Below are 24,719 nucleotides of genomic sequence, written 5' to 3'. Positions count from 1 at the left end.
TCATCTAATTAATTTTTTTTTATTTCAGATACTGTGTTTTTTAGTTCTTGGATTTCATTTGGTTCATTTGAGAATTTGTTTCAGCCCTGAAACTCTTCATCTTTTCACTCATTTTATCCATCTTTTTTACAGATTTTAAACATATTTATAATATTTATTTTGAAGTTGTTCTATACTAAATCCAACGCCTGAGTTACCTCTGGTTCTTTTTCTCTTCATTTTCTCTCCTGATATTCAGTTACATTGTTTCCTCTTTCTTTGCATGTCTAGTAATTTCTGTTTACATGGTAGACATTGTGAGTTTTATGTTGTAAAGACTCTGGATTCTGTTATCTTCCTATGAAGTGTTTTGTGTTTTATCCTAGTACACAGTTAAATTGCTGGTTATCACCAGCACCTTGATCCTATAAAAGACTTTCTTAGAAAATGTTTATTTTAGTTTTGCTCACAATCCTAGGATATAACCCAGAGACCTGCAATATGCTCCATACTTCTAAGACATGATCCTTTTGGGCTTTTAGCACAAAGTGTTTACCAATCCATGCTAACTTTGTGGGGCTTAAATTCCAGACCTTTTCTTCAGCATTGGGAGGTTTCCGAAATCTGCGTAACTCTTTACATGTTGTTTTCTGCTGGACTCCTTGTAGTGTCATTCGTGCATATGTAGTTCAGGGTCAGCCAGGGATGTGAAGGGAGGGTGTATACAGATTTGAGGCTTCCTCTTTCTGTAACTTCTTCCTTTCTAGAATTTTCCTCCTTGATTTCCAGCTGTTGAAGCAACCCCAAACTCTTTCTGACCTCTGGCACTTTAGCTCAATAAAATGCCACTTTCTGCTTGAATTCCCCCCCTGCCCCACTATGCAATGAGGTCTGCCCTTTGATGAAAAGCCAGTTTATTTGGTTTTCCCTAGTGTGGCTCCCTTCTTTGAAGGGTAAGTGATTATCCCCTACTGTTTCTGCCTGCTTTTTTGTTTGCTCTTCAGTGGCTTCAGGTGGTGGTTTTTAACATTTTGCCCATCACATTTTAAAAGATTTTATTTATTTATTTTTAAAGAGAGGGGAAGGGAGGGAGAAAGAGAGGGAGAGGAACATCAATGTATGGTTGCCTCTCATGTGGCCCCCACTGGGGACCTGGCCTGCAACCCAGGCATGTGCCCTGACTGGGAATCGAACTGGCCACCCTTTGTTTTGCAGCCTGTGCTCAATCCACTGAGCCATACCATACACCAGCCAGGGCAGTCCATCATTTATCATTGTTTTTGGCAAGAGCCAAAAACAGAATAAGAGCCATGTATCAGAATAGTGATTCTGATACAAGTTACTATGTCAGATTATCACTGTAGACCTTTAATTGTAAAAGTTATGTATGAGTAATTCATTTACTGAGCCCTCATTGAGTGTGTAACTGTAGGGGCTGGCAGAACACTCTTGGCTCACGGGGAAGTTACTGCTTTAGGGTAATTGGAGTTATAATGTATGACCGTATTTGAAAGAGACTTAACAGAGGTGTGTCCTCAGCTTAGGTTAGTAGATCTCAAATACCTCAATACATAAAATTAGCATTTTATTTATTTGGTCAAAACTATAAAGTGCTGGAGCGGTGAGTGGATAATAGAATTAATAGACTAAGCCGTGATTTCTGCACCCTTCCACTTACAGTTCGTTGTAAAGTAAATGTATTTACCTTCCAGTCACACTTTGAAGTCAGGTTTAAAGGCGGCGTGTATAGGAAGTGCCCGTGGAGTCAAAACACCCCTTGAAAATCCTTGATGACCTATAAAGCACACTTAATGTATGACTCACATTGTGTGCTTACAAGTCACAGGCATTCCTTTAGGAGCCCTGGTATTTCTCCCTCCCTCTCTCTCTCTCTCTCTCTCTCTCTCTCATTCCTTTAGGAGCCCTGGTATTTCTCCCTCCTTCTCTCTCTCTCTCTCTCTCTCTCTCTCATTCCTTCAGGAGCCCTGGTATTTCTCTCTCTCTCTCTCTCTCTCTCTCTCTCACACACACACACGCACACCTTTGAGTTAATAGCCCTAGTCGCAAAAGCTCCCCCATGCGCAGGTGACAAGCGAACAGATTGGCACCAGAGCTGCCGCACCCCCTCACACGCTCATTGACTGGCGCTGGGGCCCCGTGCTCTTCACATTGCTGTTGCGTTCTCTGGTGCTCTCTTCCTCCCCTCCGGTGTCTCTCTTTTTCTCCCCCTCCCCCGCCTCGCTTCATTGCATCAGGTTTACTAAGTTAAATCCATCAGTTAAGGGCACAGGTGTGCAAGACCATTGTGGGTCCCAGTTGTTCTCAACTAACCCTTTTTGCTGTTTACATAAAGCTTCAGGTTGGTGAGTAGCTCTAGTTTCCTTCAAGGGCCCACCTTTCTGCCTTGAACAGACCCTCCTTAGCAGTGACAGTCAAGAATCTATGGCCTGCCTGTACCTTCTGCCTCTTATTCCAAATTGCATGTTGATTGACCTTGCTCTTGGATGGTTTCTGTCCCACCAAACTAGGATTGTTTCTTCCTGCATAGAAATACTGCACTTAAACTGTAGCGGAGCGTCTGGAGGAAGGCGGGACCTTAGGTTTTATTTCTGTGTGTGGTGTTCTCCCCGGACTTGCTTAAACCCAGCCTCTTTGCACACGCTCTCTGGACCACATGGAGCATCACGACTGTCTTCACATAGACCCTGTTTGAAGGCAACCACGGTAACCTGTAGAAAGCAGCCGTGTGCATGTCGAATTCTGTTTGTGCTTTGGGTGTGCACCTGAATTTTAAAGCCTCTGTTTCCAGGACCGGAGGGACTCCGCCGCTGAATTTCAGCCGGGAAGATAACCACCTATTGATTTTCTCACGCCCTGTTTGGGTATGGAAATCGAGCAAGTGGCTATTGATTCTGAAGTGTTTTCCGTGGGTAATCAGTGCCGGGAGACAGGGAGACAGGGGCTGACAGAGGGTGACCCTGCACGGCCGGGCCATCAGCTTGCACGCGCAGACCACACAAGGACAGTCTCAGTTCTTCCATGCTTCTGATCGATCCCTGATCAGACATGCTCTCTTTCTTTGTGCAGAACTGCAGGGGGCCTCCCCTCGGGGACGCTGGGGGTGATTTTTCTACATGGCTCTTTCTGTTTGTTGGCTCGCTTTTTTATTTTTCACACTGTGAAGGTAAAATTAGTATTAACCCATTTGTTGTAGAGAATTCAGATGAACTGAAAGACGAAAACACTCATCAGGCATGTTTCTTTTTAAAATTCGTTTTCATTGTGTGTATCCTGAATTACAGACGGCATGCTTAGGTGGCAAGGCAGAATTTTTCAGTCAGTTTTAGGGGTTTGGGGGACCCCTGAGATTCAGGTCAGAACTATTGGTTGATAACAAACAGTGCATTGGTATGTAATCTGTGCATATAATCTATTAGCATTAATACAGGAATAAGTGGGTAAATAAATAAGCATGAGTTGGAAATGTGTGCTTTAAAATGCTCTGCTGACAGGTATGGATGATGCAAAATAGTTTGGAGAGCTGCCCAGGCCAGCCCTGTTCTAGTCTACGTCATCATCTAGGGCAAGAACCTATTCAAGTTTTTTTTAATTATTTTTAATGGTTATACACATGATTTATAAACCAGGAAGCCAAAGCTGAAAAGGACTAAGGGATGCACTCAAGGCCACAAACCTAATAACTTAAGGAACCTTTGTATCCCAGTATAGGTACTTGGTGAAAGCTTATGAATTAAAAATAAAATATGGAGTGGGAATTTTAAATTACAACCTATTTAGCCCTGGCCACTATGGCTCAGTTGGTTGGATTGTTGTCCTGTTTACTGAAAGCTCATGGGTTCCACTCCTGGCGAGGGCACGTACCTTGGTTGTGGATTCAATCCCCGGTCCGGGCACAGATGGGAGGCAACTGGTCAATACTTCTCTCTCACATCAACGTTTCTTTCTCTCCCTTCCTCTCTTTCTTCCTCTCTCTCTCTCTCTCTGAAAACAATGAAAAAAAAATGCCCTTTGGGTGAGGATAAAAAAATTAAATTACTCCTATTTAAAAGCTAGCTTGGCTCCCTTGAGTGATGGGTCGTCATACTGTGGGAGGTTGTAGCAGGCTAGGAATTGGGTGTTTCCTTTATGGATTTTCTTGGGGGCCAGATCGCAAAGCATTGAAATTACCCAGAGAGCCGTCGGCGCCCCAGAATGTGATGTGCATGTCACCTGGCAGCGAGGCAGCCTGAGCAACGGAGCCAGAACAGGGAACGTCTCTGCCTCTGCCGCGGTGCGGCGATGTTCAGGGGCCGTTCCGTGCCACGGAGGAGCCCCGTGGAGCTCCGCAGGCATCGCTGCTCGGGGTTCTGTCAGTTGATGGATGTGTCTGTTCCTGCAGAAACGGGAGTCTGCATGCTGAGCTTCAGAAAGCAAACACTCTAGGGGCTGGGGCAGATGCCTGCCGAGGCCGGGCTAGAATTTTGAAGGATCAAATCCAGACTCGAAATGACCTTGAAACATTAGAGGAATGAATCATCCCCAGTGGCATGGAGAAAGGCGATTTAAAAAAAAAAAGTGCCCAGGAGTTCTTGCCTCCCGGGATGTTGCCTTCCCTCTCGGTGAGAGACGCAGGCAGTGGGAGGCGGTGCGAACAGAGGAGGAGAGGAAGGCCCAGGGAGGTGCGGGGACTTGCTCGTCATCACGGCAATGTTGTCTCTAAACTGGTGAGTGCCGTGTCTCAGGAAACCACAGGTCGAACTCTAAATCCAGCCTTCATCCATCCCCTGCGACCACGGTGTCTGTAGAGTTAGGACTGTTTTCAGGGTCACAGGGTGGGTGTGGCCAGTCTGGGTGGGTGTGGCCAAAGGGGTCTGAGCTATACTCTCAGCAGGAGTGGAGGCCAACACTTTTAACACCTGAATCTGCCTGGTTCTAGGTCAGAGACAGTGAGCTCTGGAGAGACCTCGGGTTAGCCTCTCTGCGCCTCTGCCCACTCTGGCAGACACTCAGGTACCAGGGTGTGCTGTTACCTCTTACCTGGATTGCACCTTACCCCAGGTTTGCTTGTCAACCAACAGTTCATTCTTCAAGTGCCGCTCAGTTACTGCCTCCTGAAACCTCACCTGCTCTGTTGAAGTTTTGCCGTGTGTTTATCTATCAGATACTGGATGGATGGATGGATGGATACCTCTAACAGGCCATGTACAATACGCAATATATTTTTCATACACAGGAAAGAAAATCAAGCTGTTGTAGAACCCTCCCTCATGCCATACAAGTAAATCCACTGCTGATCGATTAAGTATTTAAATATTAAAAAGAATAAAACTAAATCTTAGAAGGTTTAGGACCACACCTTAATGGCAGGACCCTTCCTCGTGATGTATAAATGAATACATTGCATTGGATGGAAAACATACATGTTTGTTTTTTAAAAAATACTAAACATTAGAAGGTTTAGGGACATAAGCAGGGCGGGGGACCCAAAAGTCTTTTGAGTAAAGATTGGTGTATTTATGGTAACCACATAAAGTTTCAGAAGTTCTATATGGCAGAATTAAGTGAAGTTGAAAGACAAGTGGGGGAGACTATTTGCCACGTGTATTACAAGAGCGTCGTCACCCCTGTGCAAGGCCTGCAGAGCAGCAGGAAGAGACGGCAGCGGGAAGCTGGCCTTGGGACACGGACGGCAGAAAAGGAGACACGGACAGACGGTCAGACACACAAAGCTGCTCAGCGCGACTACGGTCAGGGTTTCACCTCCTCAAGGCAAGAGTTCTAAAAATGTGACATCTGGGTGCCGACCAGACGGTGAAGAAACGGGCCCTTTGTGTTTGCGTTGTTGCCGCTGGGGCGTGAGGGCCACAGCCAGCCTCTTTGGAGAGGGGTGTGGTGACACGGATGGAAACTCGAAGCGCACATCCTCGCCCCCAGCAGCTCTGCCTGTGCTGACGTGTCTTTTCAGGGGTGACGCACCCACGTGTGAGACCTCGTGTATGGAATATTTATTGCAGCCTTGCTTTTGGGGCAAAACCCGGAAGTCTCTCAGGTGGTGGATAGTTACGTAAATTGTGGTAGAGTTTATTATGGACTCTAATCACAGTTAAAATAATTAATTAGATTTAATTGTGCTGAAATTCTTGACTTTTTATTTACTAGGGGGAAAAAGCAAGCCATAGAGTCTTACAATAATATCCCGTCTATTTCTCAAGCCATAAAAGGGGAGAAAACCCTTATATTTGTGTGTGCGTGTGTTTAAGAATAAAGAAAGTTTTGCTGATACATACTCAGGATTATTACCTTTGCTTATTTCAAGATGAGATTGGAAGAGGGGAAGGGAAATAATTTTAGTGTATGAATTATCTTGTAATTTAAAAGACAAGTGGAATTAAAATTTTAAAAGTGATCAGTACTACAAAGTATGTGTAGGATAGTGTAAAAGAATTTATCACTTCCCCTCAAGGCCAGCACTGTAATTTATGGCTCGTATTACACGGCTTTACTGTTGCCGTTACAGCTCATTGTATTTTACATGCCTGGCCCAGGGCCAATGCCAAGTGTTTTCTGAAGAAGGGAAAAGGACTTGTTCTGAGAGACCTCACTGTGTGCAGCGAGCATTTTAGTAGCGCTGACTGCGTACCCGCCTGACACTGGGAACTGGACGTGCAGTGACAGATCAGGTGACACTGGGAAGTGGGCATTGCAAAAGGCTGGAGAGAGTGAATGACAAGCTTGCCTGGGAGGTCACACTTACATTTGACCTTGAAAGAGGCAGTGGGGAAAGATGGGATTTGGAATCCAATGAAACAAAATGCTGACCTGGGTCCCCCATTGAGTTTCACTTTCTCATCTATAAAGCAACTGCCTTGAGGGCGTTGTAGGGTTGTCACCGCGACGGGTCCCACTGCACAGGCAGCGTTTCATACATGGCGGTCGTAATTACGGTGGCAGGGAATCCACGGTGGGGTTGGCCGGCCGTCTCCCAGTTTGGAGAGGTTTAACCCAGGGTGACAGTGAGGCAGACCCCCTCGGAGAGAGGCCCGAGTGATGGTGGCTGCAGTTCTGAAAACCCCGAGGCGGCCCGGGTGGAAGAGGAGAGGAGGTGTTTGCAGAGAGGACGGACTCTTCGTGCCTCCCCAAGGCGAGGTTACTGCCAGCCCTGAGGACTGGGGACCTCGTGCTGCTGGGGACTTCAGAGCATGGTGCGGGGGGGCCCCCCCGGCAGCTGGCCATTTCTGGCGCACACACCTGCCGTAGCCCCGGCTGAGCAGCCTGGTGATGTCATCGTCACCGTTGTCCTTGTCCTCACACACATGCTTGCGGAGCTGGTGGTGGGCCTTGCCCTGTCTGTCTTAATCTCCGCAGTGCCTCTGTGACGTAAATGCCTGCATTATATTCATCCCATGGCAGGGGACAAGGTGTTTACAAAGGTGAGGCACAAGACTGAAGTGGCACGCCAGGCGAGGGACCGTCCCACTTCAGGACACGGGGAAGGTCCTCGGCCCTGAGATCAGAAGGCTGCCGTTTCAGTTCCCCTGTTTATGGGCCTGTTTTGCACCCACACAGTGAGGATGGTGACAGCACTTACCACCCAACTTGTGCATGAGAGTGAATGGAGGAACATGTGCAAAGTGCCACATGCAGTGACTGGCATTCGCTAGACACTCGGCTGCTGTCACCGTCATCGCTGAAAGAGCAAAGCACTGCTTAGGTGCCGCGGCGGGGTTAAAGGTTGGAACGCCAGGCCCCGTCCGCCTGCGTGGAGCATGTCACGTGATCCGTACGTATTAGTCATCTCTCCCAAGACAGGCCGGCAGTTGAGATCCTGAGGGAGCGGCCCTTTCTGGTTAGGTTGGTGAAATAATACTGTTTTGTTCTTTTCTCAGAAGTGAAAGGAGCCACCCAGCTCTTAGAATGATCTTACCTTCTGCAGTAATACCACGAATGCCAGACATTCCGTACAAATATCTAAAAAGCTTGATCTCCATAGTAGATAGATCACATTTCTCTCCTACCTGTTCTTCTACCCAGCCTCTATCCTCACCTGCTTCCTCCCCAGCCCCCACTCTGCTGACCTCCCAAAGTCCCCCAGCAGCTGGATGTGCTGAGAATTGTAACGCGGAGCTTTTCCCTGCTCTCTGAAACGTCCCGGACTGGAACTGAGCGGGCCACTTCCTGCCGCATGTGTCCCTCTCTCCCATCAGGCCTGTGGCTATGGCAGGGCTCCCCCCCACCGAGAGCCTTTATTTCCCCCCTCCTTCCTAAACCCCTGAGTGTACCTTCCATTCAAAGTGCTGACTGTACTCGGGAGTCTGCCCCCCCCCGCCGCCCCTGCCCCCGCCCCTTCTGCCCTGGGCTCCCTCTGCCTCCAGCTGAATCCCTGGGCCCTTGCCCTCTCACTGGCTGCCTGTGGAAAACCTGCGTGGTGAGCCCTTCACTGTGTACAAAGGCCTGTGTGTGTGTGTGTGTGTGTGTGTGTGCATCATCTTCCCAGTGGACTGTCCGTCTCAGATTTATAATGCAGTGTGTAAAGAAAAAACACGTACTGTGTGAGACATAAGTTGCATTCCTTTTGATGTTAAATATATCTCCCTGTATCATACGTAACTGATCCTGGGTGCAGAGGTGATAATGTCTGATGTTTGAAGGGGTGGCGCTGCATGCCACGTGCCAGGCACTGTGCTAAGATACAATTCACTAATTAGCTCATATTTTGAAATGTGTGTCTACTAGGAATATGCATGTATGTGTGTATGTATGTATATATATGGTTAATATACACACACATGCACATAGATGTATATAGCAACTGTATGGCTATTCAGTTGTGGAATTAGCAAAACACACAGGACCCGTGACCTAGGCTGTACTGTACCCAGGCTCACCTTCTGCCTCTCTCAGATCGCACTTGACGTTCCATCGGCCCCAGAAGCATAATTCTTCCCTTGCAGAGCTCCGGTGAAGGTTAACTGTGGTCCTGTGAGAGGCATTTGGGCCAGAGAAGGCTCTCAACAGACGCCAAGGCTCCCTGCCTGTGGCCTTTCTCTGCCTTAGCCAGGCCTGTCACCCCAGACAGCCTGAGAGCTGCCCCTAATTGTTTTTCACCCCACGTGAAACCCCACATTCGGAGTGATGGCTGTGTCCAGGGAGGGAGGGAGCAGCTTGGATTGGGTGGAGGGACAAGGCAGAGGAGACAGGAAGCGTCCTGGAATACTTTCTTTCTGAATTGGTTGTGGGTCCATGAGTATCCTGTTAATCTAAAGATTTTTATATCATTTGAAATATGTTACCATTTCGAGCAAAGAAACCAAAAGCCTGATGCTTATGTTTCATTTATCACCGAGACCTTTTTCTGAAAGCAGTGGGAATTCGGGCAGCTGAGTGCTTTCGTCGCTGGCCGCGGAAAGCGGAGGCTGCTCTCCGGTGGGGAGCATTCCCGCACTGAGCGAGGCTCTTTGGCCTCGGGCAGAAGGTGTCAGGGGCAGCAGCAGCAGCTTCTGGGGGACCTCAGACGTGTGCACCTGCCTGTCCGGCCGATGTGGCCTCTCCTCTGGGTCTTTCTGGGCCGCTCCTCTGGGTGAGCATCGGCAGTAACCGGAGCCGCAGCATTTTATCTTTTTAAACACCGCAGCCCGGAACGCCGACACCCACTGTAGGCATCGTCGTGAATTTTTAGTGTGGTGATGATCAGGGAGCTGCTGGGTCTCACCGCGTCTCGCCGGACTGCCGTTTCCCTTGCTGCCTGGAGGCCGGCCGCGCAGGCCGGGTCTGCTCCTTGGGTGCCCGTCGCGCCCACACAGCTATTGAGGCTGTCTGCGAGAGTGAAACACGTTAGCATTTCATCTCCACTACTGGACAACGTCGGAGCCTTGAGAAGGGAACGCCTCTTACATTCCCGAAAAGGAAACCAACCAATCCAAGGCGGCCGAGATGGGCTGGAGCCCTTGCTTCAGGAGCCCTGATCCCTGAAACATGTGCGGTGGCGAGCGTTTGTGGTGTGGGGACGCGGGGGTGAGCCGGAGGCAGCCCCTGCCTCTCGGGGTCTGGTGGCCGGGAAAGGTCTCCACCCACACAGATGTGATCCGATGTGGCGGAAAAGACTGCAGAAGAGGTGTGGGGAGAATTATGGGCAAGGAGAGATCCTTGGCAGCTAAGGGAAGGCTTTGTGAAGAAACGGGTATTGAAGTAAGCCTCTGCAGACAGGAGTTAGAAAGATGGGATTTTGTGAGGTGCACATCTGTTCCTGCATTCACTCGGTAAACATCGTACATCTCCCGTGGGCCTCCGTGCAAGCTCATGCTTCCCTGGACTCCACGGCGGGAAAGGAGAAATGGAGAGTCGGGCACCGGCGCCCGAGGTGCTTCCATTGTCAAAGTGCTACCCGCCACCTCCTTCATATTTCCTTGGCTCTGTGCACGTCTCTCCCTCGCCTTACTGCTTCAAGGAGGTGGGGGTGTTCTGTGGTCCTGTCCATAATCCTGCAGAGATTGGGGACCCGGCTGTTCGTGATGAGCGGCATGTCTGCACAGAGTCACAAGATCCGATGCACAGCGTAGCGGGCCTGCACTGGGTGCAGAATGGGTGATAGACGGTGAGGGGGAGCAAGAGCTGCAGTACAGTCGCGCCTGGGGGAAGCTTTTGCAGTGGTTTAGGCAAGAGGTGGTACCAGATAAGCCGTGGGGATGGTGAGACGCCGTCAGATTTTGGATACATTTGAAAGAGGCAACAGGGTTTGCCAGTGGGTTGCATCTGAGAGATGAGAAAGAGGAAAATCAAGTCTGACTTGATGGGTTTCAGCCCGAGCAGCTGCAACTATGTGCGGCATTTGCCATTAACCGACGGACACCTAGGGGACTGCAGAGAACAGAGGGCGGGGCCGCCCAGCAGGGCTGGAGTTCAGCATGTTAACACTGGCCGCAGCCACTGGGCGTCCTGGCGGGCACATTGCCTGGGCAGTTGGTGTGCAGGTCTGCATTTCAGGAGTGGGGTCTGTGCTGGGGATGACGACTCGCTTGGGTGGTGAGTCGTCAGCTGAGAGAAGTTTTTTAAAGCCATTGCATTAGGTGAGACCCCAAGAGAGCGAGCACTGATGGAGAAGAATAAAGGCCCAAAGCCGAGGCCACGGCTCTGCCCCCCGAGGAGGTCAGGGAGAGGGGCAGCCGTGCAGTGGGGCAGTGAAGGCGGTGGGGCCCCCCCGCAAGCCGGGTGCAGGAAGCCGTCGCAGACTCACAGGCACAGACAACAGAGTGGAGATTACCCACCGCTGAGCGGGTGGGGAAAGGAAGAAGAGGGTAAGGAGGGTCGAGTTTATGGTGACAGAGGGGGCTTGATTTGGGGTGGTGAGCGCACAGTGCGGTACACAGGTGATGTATTTAGAATTGTACACTTGAAACCTATATAATGTTAGTAACCAGTATCACCCCCAATAAATTCAGTTTTTAAAAACCTAGTGTTTCAAGGAAGTAGAAGTTTTTATGGAGCATTCACTATTGGGAGAGTTTTGTATATGTTTCTTTTTTTTTTTTCATTGAATTTATAGTGGTGCCGTAGGCTGATAAAATTACGTAGTGTTCAGGTGTACAGTTCCATAATATATTATCTGTATATTGTACTGTGAATTCGCCACCCCAAGTCACGTCTCCTTCCATCACCTTTTATCCCCTCTGCACCCTCTCCTACCTCCCCCGCCCCCTTTCCCGCTGGTAGCCACCCTGCTGGCATCCGCGTCTGAGTGTTTTGTTTTACTTAATCCCTCCACCTTTTCCTCCCAGCCCCCCAGCCCTGCACCCACCCCCCACCCCCCATCCATGAACCCGAGAGGACAGTAGTTGTGGAAGTTGAGACACTAAGGTCGGAAAGCTCTCAGGTGGTGAAACTGAGCCTGCAACCTGGACAGCTGGTCAGCACCTGCACACTTTGAGAGGTGGGATATGAGGAAGCACTTGAACGCCACTGCTCAGGCCCCTCAGGCCCCGGGGCTTAGAAAAACATGGAATTAACATTGGTTGCAGGCAAAGAAACATGTTAGAACAACACATGGAGTTCTCTTTTGCCCTCCAAGGGTGATTCGATTCTAAGGAGACTTTTCTCCTCGTTTCCTGATTACCATAGTTTCTTAATTGCTTGGAAATAGGATGATTATTTGACTCCGCAACCCTCGGGAGTCCGTGGATTAATTGGGGCATGAGTGGGCTAAGTGCTGTGACGGAGAAAGGGGGAACCTCCCTCAGCGGAGAGCACTCAGCGCCCCGCTAACCGCCTTCTGGACACGTTCGATGCATAATGGATGACTGTTTCTCTTCACTCCCCTTGTGCGAGTTTCTAATGGCCCATCGATGCTCCGAGTAACTCGGGATTGTGGCAGCTAATAGCTCAGACTCCGCTTTCTTTCTCTTTTTCAGATCATGTACAGAATGAAGAAAACTATGCACAGGTTCTGGATAAGTTTGGGAGTAATTTTTTAAGTCGAGACAACCCAGATCTTGGCACTGCTTTTGTCAAATTTTCTACTCTTACAAAGGAACTGTCCACACTGCTGAAAAATCTGGTAAGCCATTTCATAAGCGATTTTTTTTTAAAAAAATTACAGCCAAAAAGCTTTTTAGTCCTGGGCATGGAGTCTCGTGAAAAGACAGTGCTGTTGCGAAGGTCCTAGAATTTGTGCTTGTGGCCCAGCAGAGGCGGGAGTAGGTTTATCGAGACTCGGAAACACAGGTTAGCCTGACGTCTTTCCCACCTTCTGCCACCGTCCCGTGCCTGTTCTAGACAGCCTCTAGCAGCTGCGCCCTGTAGTGAGTCCGGTGACCATGGTGTCTGTGTCAGCCACACGTGTTCCGTCTCCCTTGTGTGGAGGTGACCGTGCATTTTGACCCCTTACGTACAGAGAATTAATCTCTCCCAACTCCCCGCGTCCTTTTAACCCACTACCAAGAAAAAGATGTTGAGTTTCAGGGAATTTGGGGTTTCAGAAGTAGAAGACAAGCAGCATCCCTAAAAATCTGGGGCACAGGAGGTGCGACCCTGAAAGGCAGACATAAAGGTGGGTGGGGGTGGAGGACCCTTTGCCAGGCAGCATGGTTTGGGCCCCCCCAGGCGGTGCCCACCACCCTCCCTCAGCCTCACCATGTCCACCCTGAGAACATGCTTTTGTGAGCTCATTTAATCAAATCTCATTTCTCCTGAGTCCCGAGAGAGAGGAGCACAGGGAGGCTGAAGGGTACCCCCCAGAAAATGCCGCCGTATTTTCCTTGGCCTTTTCCTGAAGAAGAGGAGCCGTTTCCTTCTCTCTCTCTCCCCCAGCCTCTCACTGTTGCACCTTAGCCTCCATTAAGGACCCAGAACTCGCACTCACGATGCCTTGGCCTGGCTCAGTCGCTCAGATATCAGATAGGCTTCGCATGCTCAGGCGAGAGCCTTCTTCCACAGACGGCCAGCTTCCACAGGAACACACCCTCTTGGACAAGTGAAAACCTCCTGTATATATTAACCGGAGTATTTGACCAACCAGAATATTCTTTCCCATCATGCTGGACAAATACATGTGTGTGTGCATCTGTCTTCCCGACAGTTTAATTCTCATGGGTAGGTTATGCTGCTGCCTCAGTCTTACTCAGTGACAATCTCAGAGGAAATAAAGGTTGAGCATAGAAATATGTCTTATTTTCAAAAACTTTAGAAAGCGTCATTTTGACCTTAGCACAGTGGTCCCCAACCTTTTTGGCACCAGGGATTGGCTTAGTGGAGACAGTTTTTCTGTGAAAGGGGGATCAGGGGGAGTGGGGGTGGATGGTTTGGGGACGATTCAGGCACATTACATTCAAGCCCACCTCCTGTTGTGAGGCCCGGTTCCGGACAGGCCTGGGCTGGTACCAGTCCGCAGCCTGGAGGGCGGGGCCCTCTGCCTTATTAGCACATACGTGTTTCTACATTTCGGGCTTTTCGGATGAACCCACGGTACTTCTGCAAATCTTGTATTGCTGTGTTTGGATGTCTTTTACTCATAAGAGGCCCTCTCATCCCTCCTCCTTGGGGCCTCACTCGCCCCTTTGCTGGGGCATCGCCCCGGGGGCAGTCTGGTGGGAAGGAAGGAAGCGAAAGCAGACTCTGCCCGTGCGCTTGGGCAACATCTGGTAGAAGGCTGGCTCCGGGAGGAAGCTCCGTGCTCGCCGAGGTCGCTGCTGTCACGGGGGAATCTTGCTAACCTGCAGTTTCTGGGAGACCAGAGGCACTTGGCTCAAGTCAGGAGTCACCACTCACACGTTTCCTGAGTCGACCCAGGTGCACACTTCCCTGCTCCGTAGGCCCCTCCTGCTCTGCGTGTGCATGTGTGCGTGTGTGTGCTGGGGGCCGCCCAGACGTTGGCCGTCGTCTGCATTTGCTCATCGAGAGACACGTTTGCTTACCGCCCTGCAACACGACCGGTACTTACTGGGCGCTCTCACACATTAACACACACGCCAGGTTCAGGAATTTTGTATTCAACAACTCACGACGGCCCCACAGCGAAACGGAGGCACGGCAGGATTGTGTAGCTTGTCCAGGCACGCCGTTAGGAAGGAGACGTGAACCAGACTTTGTCTCTGCGCCCCTTGTCTGTACCACCTGCCACTGAACTGCCTCTGTCCCCTCCCTCTTTGGGGGGGGGGCGGCTCCCCAACTGAGAGAGCAGATCTAGCGCGTCCCCTAAACATCCCCAAGCTGCAAGCTGCCGTCTTCCAAGTCAACTCTCTTTTAAGGAGTAAAACTAAGAAAGATCTAAAGGGAATTGCTCGAAGAGCCAATTCATTTAATTAAAAATATAAAAATCAACATTTTCCCTTGAAGATAGTGGTGGCACCCCTTTTTTGAGGGGCAGGTGAAAGAATCAGCTTCTGCTAACATTGGCTACTAAGGGGAGGCTATTCTGATGGAACAAAAAGCCAGTCCCAGGAGTCTGTACAGCCCATCAACGGCCAGTCTGCAGCTTGCCGCTTCCCTTTTTATGTTTTGCCAGGAAGGGGAAGGACACATGGGGTGCATTGACGGGGCCACGCCTTGGGGCAGAGGCTGCAGAAGAAGCCAGGCCCCCCAGGGCAGGAGGGGTTTCGGGGTCAGCTTGCAGCACCTACAGTGCCAGGCTAAGGATTTGGGGGAGCACCCCGCCTTACTGAAGCTCTGGAACACCCACCCCCATGAGAACCAGTATCTCTCACAAGATTCCCTAACATTTAGTTCACTTAGGCTAGCGAAGGCTGGAAATGTTAAGCAATAGTGTATACAGTCGAAATTTAGGAGGTAAGATTTTTTCAAAAAAGGAACTCGCATGTTTCTTAGACTTCCTGACGTATCTTCGATTCAACTAGCAAATACCAAATGTTTCCTGTGTTCCATTTTCGAATTAAGATACTGTTTATAACGAGTGTTCTAATAGTTTACATTAAAACATTGCTTTTACGGAGGAAGATGAAAGGTAGATTTGCAGGTCAGGCCTAGCTTTCTGTTCTGACTGACTCTAGCCAGGGAAACACCTGAACTGTCTGTGTTGCTTACAAACAACCCGTTTTGCAAGCCTCTTGTGTTCCGGAGTTTCCGGAGGGCTGGCCCTGCAGACGCAGACCCCCGAAGTGATGGTGGCTCTCTCCGTTGCCATTTAGATGTTGGTCTCTTTCTGTGCTCTCGATGGCTGTGGACGGGGTCATGACCCAGCGAGACGCCCCGCGAAAACCCCCAGGAGCTGCAGAGACGCCGGTGTGAACCTCAGATGGGGCCGAGGCGGGCTGCCACCAGCCAGCTTCCGCCTCCACACCGACAGTGCCTGCAGACCGCAGGGCGGGTGGCGCCGGGTGCATGCGCCACGTCGGGGCGCGGGTCCCTCGCTCTTCGTACTGCCTGTCTCTCTCACATTCTCCAGAACGGTTTTTGCAAAAAGCTGCTTTACCTCGTAAACTTTCCCCTTGTCACACACGATGAGACAGGCTGTGACCAGCGGGTGGAGGGAGGAATGTGGGTGTAGGCGTCAATCAGCCCGGGGACCCCAGCTCCCCACTCGCTAGCTAGCACTGCGGCCTCAGACAGATCCTCTGTCTTCTCTCGTGCCGGGTTCCTTGTCTGAAGACAGGAGGAACGGCCTCCTCGTCGTGGTAGTGGCGGGACTCCGGGAGAACTGATCGTTAAGCGCCGAACCTGGCACGTGGAATTTGCCTCACAGACACACGTGTTTATTATTCCTCACACCTCCTCATTTGATCTTTGTGGCAACTCCCAGGGCAAAGGCAGGTATGGGAAGTCACATCCCATTTTACAGGTGAACGCACCACAGCTCCACAGAAGTGATATGCCTGGGCGGGAGTGGCATTAGGGCTTGAGCTCGTCTTCCCAGTGACAGATCAGGTCCTCACTGTCTCGGGAGTGCTCCCCACCCCACCCCACCCCAAACTGGAACATAATAGCCTGGCCTTTGTAGACCGGAGGGGACGCTAAGGGCCCGCCCGGCATGACCGGGACCTGCACAGGTGGTCCTCAAATTCCTGTTTGTGTTTAGTTTGCAAAGTGCTCGCTTTCTTTCCTGCTTTCCCCTTCACTGTCCTCGTCGGTGAGTCACAGGCTGTGGAAGGAGCAGCAGCGGTACCTTCGTTAGCCGGTAGTTTCGGGACTTTCTGGACCCCACTCTTACAAATGCTTGAGGATGCCAAAGAGTTTTTGTGTATGTGGACTGTTTCTATCCCTGTGTACTCCATCAGAAGTTAAAACTCACACATTTTAAAATCTGTTCATTCATTGTGTCGCAGGATGTTGCTCTGGTTGAAACAGACAAACAAAAACAGAAAAAAAAAACAGAACCTCACACAGGTCTGTGTGTTAGGAGGCGAGAAGCACTTTATGTGATTGCCTTTTCTGGTCATTATCAGTATTCTTCTTTGACACTACCTACCTCAAAACTTGACAAGTGGTCGTTTTTAAAAGGTGGTAGCAGTCTGCATCTGAAATCACGTACAGCTGAACTTGAAGCACTGGGAAGCTTCCAAGCTCACGGTGCCAGACACAGGTTCTCCAAAATTCTACCTTTTCTCCGAAAGCTCCACTTTTAATACTCGCAGCAGTTCCTGCCCCTGGTTCACTGTGCATGCCAGGCTCCCTTTGTTCGTTTCGGAGAAGACATCTGCCGAGTATCCGGGCCTCGGACCCGCGGTGTGTCGGTCGGTCTCTCACGGGAGAAAGCCGATGGCGGGGCTCCGCTCGGACACCGAAGCCCCAGTCCGTTCGGCTTGCAGCGCAGCTCAGCGGATCCCGTAGGCCCTTTTTCGGATAAACCGCCAGTCACATTTCGGTTCTCCTTGGGCGTACCTTATGCATACTTTCTGTTTCATCAGACAGCGCCAAAAAGACATACTTAAGGGTTGGTGTGGAGTAGCATCAGTAGTTTTCACTGTTTCGTCAAGGGCATTGTTAAGTAAAACTCACCCTTTCTTCTGCTCTGTAAGAGCAGGACCCTGGAGAACGCGGGCGCTGCAGTTCGGGGCCATGCATGTGCCACACTGAGGCACCAGCCCACTCACCCCCGTTACTTTTCCGGTTCTCAGTGCAAATGTCAAAAGAGTGGGTGGGGGAGCAGAGAAAACCCCTCATTATTGTCATGAAGATGCCCTGACCTTGCGAACCTCTAGGGTCTGTAGGCCCCACCTGGAGAACCGCCGGTGCCCTGAGCCACTGGCCAGGGTGCGGTTCCAGCGCGGCCGCTGAGTGGGCTGGTGGTGCCCGACTCAGAAGCACGAGCTTCCTCGCCGGCTGGACGAGTAAAAGAGCCTTCTCTGCCTACCCCCTGCTCCCGTGAGGAACACCCTGTCACCCACGTGAGCCACTGAGTTAGACTGCCCTTGAGTGGACTGTGGGGGGTTCATAGCCACTGCGGGGGGGGGGGGGGGGGCTTTACTTATGCATGTTTTCTTTTTATAAAAAGAGCACATGCCTGATGGGGAAAACTTAGACTACATAGAGAAAATTGCAATTTCTCTTTTGTATTCCCCCTGTCCTTTGGTACTGGGGGTTTATCTTACTAGTGTACTTTCTGGATTTTTTTTTCAAATGCAGGAAATCACACATGGTAAGCAATTTTGTATTCCATTAGGTCTCCCTTGGGGCTGCCACATGCACCTGCCCTGTCTGGGACGAGTGAGAGATTTGAAAGGTCCCCACCCTGGCCCTGGGCCCTCAGCCCCACCCACTGCTGGCTCATCCCCTCCCTGTTGGGAGAGCCAGGTCTGGGACACCTGCCTGCCTGGTGGGGACCCAGGTACTGGGGCAGCGATAGGATCAGGACTCGCCTGTGCGGGGTCATGTAAGTACACACAAGAAGGTCTTTTGTCTTTCACTCCATGTTCTCTCCACCGACGTGGGCATTTGACACCTTACAGTGAAAACAAGAAGTTTCGTAAAACAGTGAAACCTTTAACAAGATCACCGTGCCGTGTGTGTGTTTTTCCGAGTGAAGTCTAGGCCATGTACATTTACAGAGCCGGAGACCAGACCAGTGGCTGGCGGGAGCGTGGACCGTGCAGGAGTGTCCCAGGGAGTCTCTGTGTGGGCGGTCAGTTCTGCCTGGGCTGTGGCGGTGGTCGTGCCACCCCGCGCACGTGGCGAAATGCCGCAGCACTGGACACAGGGGCGTGCTGGCAGTGTGTGCACTCAGGCTGACACTGCTGACACGCATGGGCGAGGTCTGTACCAGCCTTGTGCCAGTGCCGATGTCTGGGGTTGGTAAGGTGAGAGAGAGAGAGAACCAGCAGGCATATGTTGGGAGGAGCTGGTTGATGGGCACAAGGGACCTCTCTGTACTATTTTTGCAATGGGGGGAGGTCTATAATATATGTATTTTTCAAAATAAAAGGTTTAAATATCTAAATCATCAAACACTAGTCAGGGAGAGAAAGTAGGGAAAACCATGACTGATACAGCGATTGTTATGTAAACACTTCAAGGTCAACCAAATGTACACTCTCTGTGCACCCGAATCACACTCTCTGCTCTTCCCTCAGACCACCGACCGGCACTCCCACGCCCTCTCCCTGCGGTCAGTGTTGCGCAGAGGTGGCGTGACTGGCTGGTTTCTCCCGAGGTGAACCCGTTCGTGCGGTCTCAGTGTGGCTGGGGAATGCTGCCCCCTAGTGGTGAGAGGCCAGGGAACCGTGGACGTGACCTATTTCAGGGACGTTTGCAGGGTGTCTGTGGCAAGGTGTCCAGTGCGTGGGCTTTTTTGTGAGGTGCCTGTCATAGGTTCCGTTCATGGTATATGTTGGTAGATCTTAGCTTTTTAAAAAAGTATTATGTTCCTTTGGTTGACTTAATAATGTCTCTAAACTTGTCCTTCCTCCAATTAAAGAGGCCTTCCTAATTAATGCCAACTCCAGACACAAATTATTTGTTTCACCTAAGTAGAGGCTATTTCTTGTCTCCGCGCCTTTTTTTTTCCTTCTGTTTTATCACCTTGAATGCCTTTCTTAGTTCATATATTCATGATAAAGGCTTTCCTTATAATGCGACTTCCCTGTCCTTAAAAAAATGAAAACTAAAGAAGGAAAAGAAAGGGTACGGTTGAGTGTTAGCTATTTCCAAATATGTTGTATTATTATTTTGAGTAAATATACGACACAAAAATTGTGCCCGATCTTTATTTTTTTTAACCCTTTCAAGGGAAGCAGGAAAGTCACTGCCGGTGCCACCCTGTTCCCCATGCCAGGCCACCACGGCCTGTGACGCCGGGCACGACCTTAAGGAGCCAGCTGAGCGTGGCCTTCATTTAATTTCCAAACCACAGAATGGGACCGGAAAGGAGTAGCCGGTGGATTGAAATAGCTTCTCAGTGGGCAGAGGAAAACCAGTGAAACCAAGAGCCAGCCCCAGTGTAGCTGTAGTTTTAGAAAATAGACGTGAAACCTCCTGTAAAACTGTAGGAGGTGCCCGAAGGGCCGTGGTCCAGCCAGGACCCTCAGTGCCGCTGGCTCCTGCTCTCCCCCGGGGCCTGGCACGGTGCCGGGGCGTGCATGAGGGCCTGCGCCTCCTCCGGCAGTTAGAGGGCAGATGTTGCTTCAGAGCTGCTGAAGCAACGCAAAGATTTCTCCAGCTGCACAGCACTTCCTGTGTGCAGTTTCTGACTGCAGGGAATTGTGGCTTGAGCTGAGGATTTTTTAGTTTTCAGTTTTCTTCTTTTCTTCCCCCCTCCAAAGGGAATAGCTAGAAATGTGCAGGCTGGATTGAGGTTGTTAGCAGATTATTTCTCTAGTTCTTTGAAACACTGAAAAATGTAGAGGGCTTGAGTATACTCAGTGGTTAGCTGGTAGCGCCTGGTGCCCTGGATTATATCATGCATTTAAAAAAAACCTCATCTTTTGGCAGAATGGTAACCCGTCATTGCAAGGTTTTGCATTCGATCTCTCAGACATGCCCTCATGTCCCGATACGCCTCACTGCCCGTTCGTGCTGTGGGGCCGTCTGCGGAATGAGATCCAGCCGTGCGGGTGGGTGGAGCGTGGGTAAGAGGGAGGCTTTCTTTTTCCCTCCTGTTACAAGCTTTGCCCATGCCCAACATAAAAACTTCAGGAATATGAAATAAATAAGAAGATAAAGACCATCATATAATTCTGACTTCCAACTTAATGCTAATATCATAGTAGGTCCTTTGAAGCAATTGTATACATTTATACACAGAGACACTGTGTATCTATATCATCGAAGTCCACAGTCTCTTATGCGAAGCCCTAGAGAGAGGCCAGATGTGTTCCAAACTTCAGAATCCTACAGGTTTCAGAAGGGAGACAGAATGCACCCTGTAGAACAACCCCGCCCCCTGCCCCCGCCCCGGTGACTTCTTAGGCAGGCCCTCATACTTAAATACAGTTTCACCTCCGCAGGGAAAGATGTGAGTATTTACACGAAGTGGGAGAAAGGGTCTTGGGAGCCCCACTTCAGTCCCCGTGAGAGTTTCCCACCCAACGAATTCCGTTCCGGTCAGGTCTTGCTGCTAAATAAGTTTCCGTTGTTGTTCCTGTTTAAGTGCATGTATTATACACCCGTCGGTAGCCTCACATCACCCCTGCCAGGCAGTAGCCTGCGGTTATTTCTTATCTAATGGCTGGGGAAACTGAGTCGGAGCACCAGGTAGTCCTCAGAGCTGGCAGCCAGACCAGGCGGCCTGCTCCGGGGTCTGTGCCTTTAAGCAGCACAGCGGACTGCCTCTCAGTGGGTATGAATGGACCTCCTTTTATGGACGTAGTGCATAAAATGCTTAATTTATTTAAGTAAAAAAGTATTGATTTATATAATGGCGAGTAAAACAGTGGCACAGATGTTGCAAGAAGCAGGCAAACAGGGTTCTGAGATCATTAACAGCCTTCTGTCGGCATGATCTGGGTCCCGGAAGGCTCTGGAACACCTTCCCCAGGCCCGATCTGGAGGCGCGTTGTGAAAAGCAGACGCTCGGAGCGTTCTGCCACACTCGGCCTCGCACGTCCCTCCGCCCCTCCGCTCTTCCCAGAGTTCCCGCTTTCCATCCCAGCTGCGGCCTCCGCCTGGGTCCTGCCATCCACCTGCTACAGAGGGAATGTTCTGTCCGGAACCAGTTTTGGATTCCTCTGCAGGTTGCTCCTTCTGATCTCTCCTCACCCGCATTCTCTGCAGCCGTTAGACCAGGCCGCCCACTCAGGACCCAGACTCCCGGGTGGGACTGTGGCCCAGGCAGTGTGCTGCTTTCGGGGCTGCCGTCGTCTGGCGCCAGGGAAGTCGGGCTCATGAGAGGGATGGACAGCACCGCGTTCCGGGCTCCACTGGTACCAGCCAGCCGGGTGCGATAGCTGTGTCCACCCTGCCAAGCGGGCACAGTGGCCGTTCTGGGCCCAGTGCTCCTGGCTTCCTGTTGCCTGTGAGCAGGAGTCTCAGAGTCTCAGTGTGCGATGGCCTTTTCCTAAGGCCTTTCTTGGAAACACTCATCTCACGCCTGGTTTGGGACAATGTTCTGGATGGGAAGGCACTTCGTGTTACCCCTGGGGACTGACGGCGCTCGTGTGTCCGTTCAGGGCTTGACAACGGTCCTGTGATGGAGAGACCTGTCCAGCTCAGAGACGATTCCTGACTTCCCTGGCCCTCGCTGGGAGACCGTTGCTCATGCAACCGCTTTGAGAAGCGCTGGGTTAGGTGGTTTGCTGGGTCGGGCGGTCCATTTCACTTCTTTCTTTGCTTTCCTTTTAATCCATCTTGTGACTACACTTCTAGAATTTATTTCCTATTTACCTTTCAGTATGGAATTTCTGATACTTAGGCTGGTTGCGTCTTTACACTTTGCCTCTTTAGTTTTTATTACGCCCTTTGATGCCTTTGGTGCCCTTCGGTGTAAATACGAAGAAACGGCCTAGTCGTTCCATCTGGAACGAGCCTCTTACTACATCTCCCACGAAAAATAATGGGCCCCCTTCTTGACTACATTGCTCAGCTGTAGTGAGCAATTGGAAGTTCAGGGAGGGACGGAAATCCCACATCTCTGAAGGCAGGTCCGGCTGAGTCCAGATCTCCCCTCCAGCGTTTCCCAAGCTGGGTCACCAGAGGCGGAGTCTTCCGTTCACTCGCTCACTCACTCGCTCATTCATCCAGAAGACACGGGTGTCAGGGAAGGCTCAGGGGAGGGAGACCCTTGGGTTGAGCCACAGATAATTAGTAGATCCTTATGAAACAATTCTCTTAGGCTTTTAGATGCTCTTTTTTAAAAACCAGAAACACTAGACAGCCTTAAGCATTGGTTGATAACACTTGATGTCGAAAGACTGAGGTAAGAGCATTTTCTAAAGAAGAGACGTTCTCAATTCTGGCCCTGCCTGGGCCAGCGTTCACCAAGTGTTCGCCCTGTTCCAGGCTCGGTGTCACGCCCTATTTAAGAGGTTGCTTAGCTCTCATCGGTGTTGGATTTGTAAGTGCCCTCCACCTGTGAGTAGTGTTCTTTGTTTCCCCTTGATGCGAATGCAAAAAAATAAAATAAAATAAGGCTGAATTGAATAGGTCAGTAATCGCGGATAATTGTGTATTTATGTGGGTAGGGTATTATAGTCTTCAGAACGTTCTGATATCTGCACACAGTGCCATACATGCTTCACCGACTTCGGAGTGAAGACCTGGTTTGTGGTTTGACCCCTCCACTTAACTCGCCGAGCCCGTGCGAACAGGTTACCTAAGAACACCTTGCGGGTGGTTATCGGGGGCGGCCACTGGAGCCCAGTGGAAAAGCAGGAGCCGCGTGGTGTCCCTCTCCCTGCCCCTCTCACACCGGCGGCGGCTAGTTGAGGATCGTGCTGGAGCTTTCATTGTCAGATTAGGAAACTGAGTCAGCAAGGCCAACGGCTGGCCAGCTATCCAGGCCTGGAGTGATGAGTGGCCACATGCCTGTGGGCTTCCCGGCTCGGGCCGGAAAAAACGCTTTCAAAGGTTCTCGTCTGTATCTTAATCCCCTGGAAAACGGCCTGATGACAAACCAGGCTCCAGTTTTAATAGCTCCAAGGTGGTCAATAGCTCCCTAGGGTGCGAAGGAGTTAACCCACCAGACAGAAGGCCTAATTTATGCCAGGGAATGGCTTCACTGCTGGGAGCTGGCTCATTGTTTTAATTGGATTTTCCAACGTGCTGAGCAAGTCAGCAGATTTGCATTAGCTTTACTTTCAGCGAAACCTCTCAGTCTGTGAAGAGGAAGGAGAGAGAACCAGCCAACGGTAGGGAGAATGTCAGAATTAATGCGGGATGACAAAGCAAGCCAATTATGTCCTTGCTAATTGAGGCAGTGGCACGGAGGTATCCTGGAGGTGCCACTGCAGAGCCATGCTGCTCTCTGCTGCCCCCCCGTGGCAGGTCACCGGCCCTCTCCCTGGGCTGCAGAGGGCAGCACGCACGGACACCACAGGACAGGGTGACCCACGACGGCTTCATGGCTCCTGCGCTGGGGTCTGGTCAGCGAGTGAGCAGACAGGTGCGGCCCCTCCCTTAAGAAGCCTTACTTCCTGGGTGGGGGGGAAAGATGGGTGATGAGTCAGCAGATAAATGAGGTCCTTTCATTTTGTGGTAAAGCAATAAAGTTAGGGTGGGAAATCAGAAGGTGTGTGTGTGTGCCTGTGTGTGTGTGTGTCCGTCCATAGAGGAAAACTGTGAAGTCGTCACCAAGCCTGGTAGTGTCCAAATAATGGTAAGGAATAAATGGCTATTTTAATCAAAACCAGTATTGACTGCAGTTTATTTGCTGACACAGGTCACTTTTGCATAGTGACAGGTAGACCTCCGCCCCCTCCCGGCTGGCGCCTTCCGAGTTTCCGGCCGGGCTTGGTGTGTGTGTGCTCGCAGGAGAGGCAGCCGTCCGTGCGGGAGGAGACGGGCAGCGGTGGTTTGGGGAGCAGCTGTGTTCGCCACACCGAAGCATCGGCCCCAGCCAGCGTGGTCTCTAGCGTGCCGTCGGCTCAGTAAGACAGGAAAGGATGTCCTCCTAAACCATGGGCTTCTGCCTCTCGTCGTGGGGAACCCCGCGAAGAACTCGGCTCAACCTTACCCTGAAAGGGAAGGAAACGGGTTACAGCTGAGTAGGTGGGGAAGGAGTTGATAGAATTTTAGTGACATAAATGGAAAATAACCGTGTGGTAGATTGGAAAGGCTCTTTAATGAAACCCACTGAAGATGGTGAAGCTGCTGCAGGACGCCTGTCCCATATTGTCACTGTGTGACGCTGGCTGCACTGCAGCCGCCGG

The 24,719-nt window shown here is 50.7% G+C and overlaps 1 protein-coding gene across 5 annotated transcripts in view; it reads left to right on the top strand.

The window, feature by feature from the left end:
* Window positions 1-24,719, top strand: part of ASAP1 (ArfGAP with SH3 domain, ankyrin repeat and PH domain 1) — a 269,830-nt gene that overhangs the window by 167,566 nt on the left and 77,545 nt on the right. For all 5 annotated transcript variants that reach the window (XM_028533939.2, XM_036031426.1, XM_028533938.2 and 2 more), the window contains one exon: window positions 12,381-12,526. In XM_028533939.2, coding sequence (XP_028389740.2) covers window positions 12,381-12,526 — 146 coding nt within the window. The remainder of the gene's footprint in view (window positions 1-12,380; window positions 12,527-24,719) is intronic.

The sequence above is a fragment of the Phyllostomus discolor genome, chromosome 7, assembly GCF_004126475.2.
Source record: "Phyllostomus discolor isolate MPI-MPIP mPhyDis1 chromosome 7, mPhyDis1.pri.v3, whole genome shotgun sequence".
Lineage (NCBI taxonomy): Eukaryota > Metazoa > Chordata > Mammalia > Chiroptera > Phyllostomidae > Phyllostomus > Phyllostomus discolor.
The sequence above is the reverse complement of the archived record's forward strand: the minus strand, read 5'-3'. Positions and strand labels throughout refer to the sequence as shown.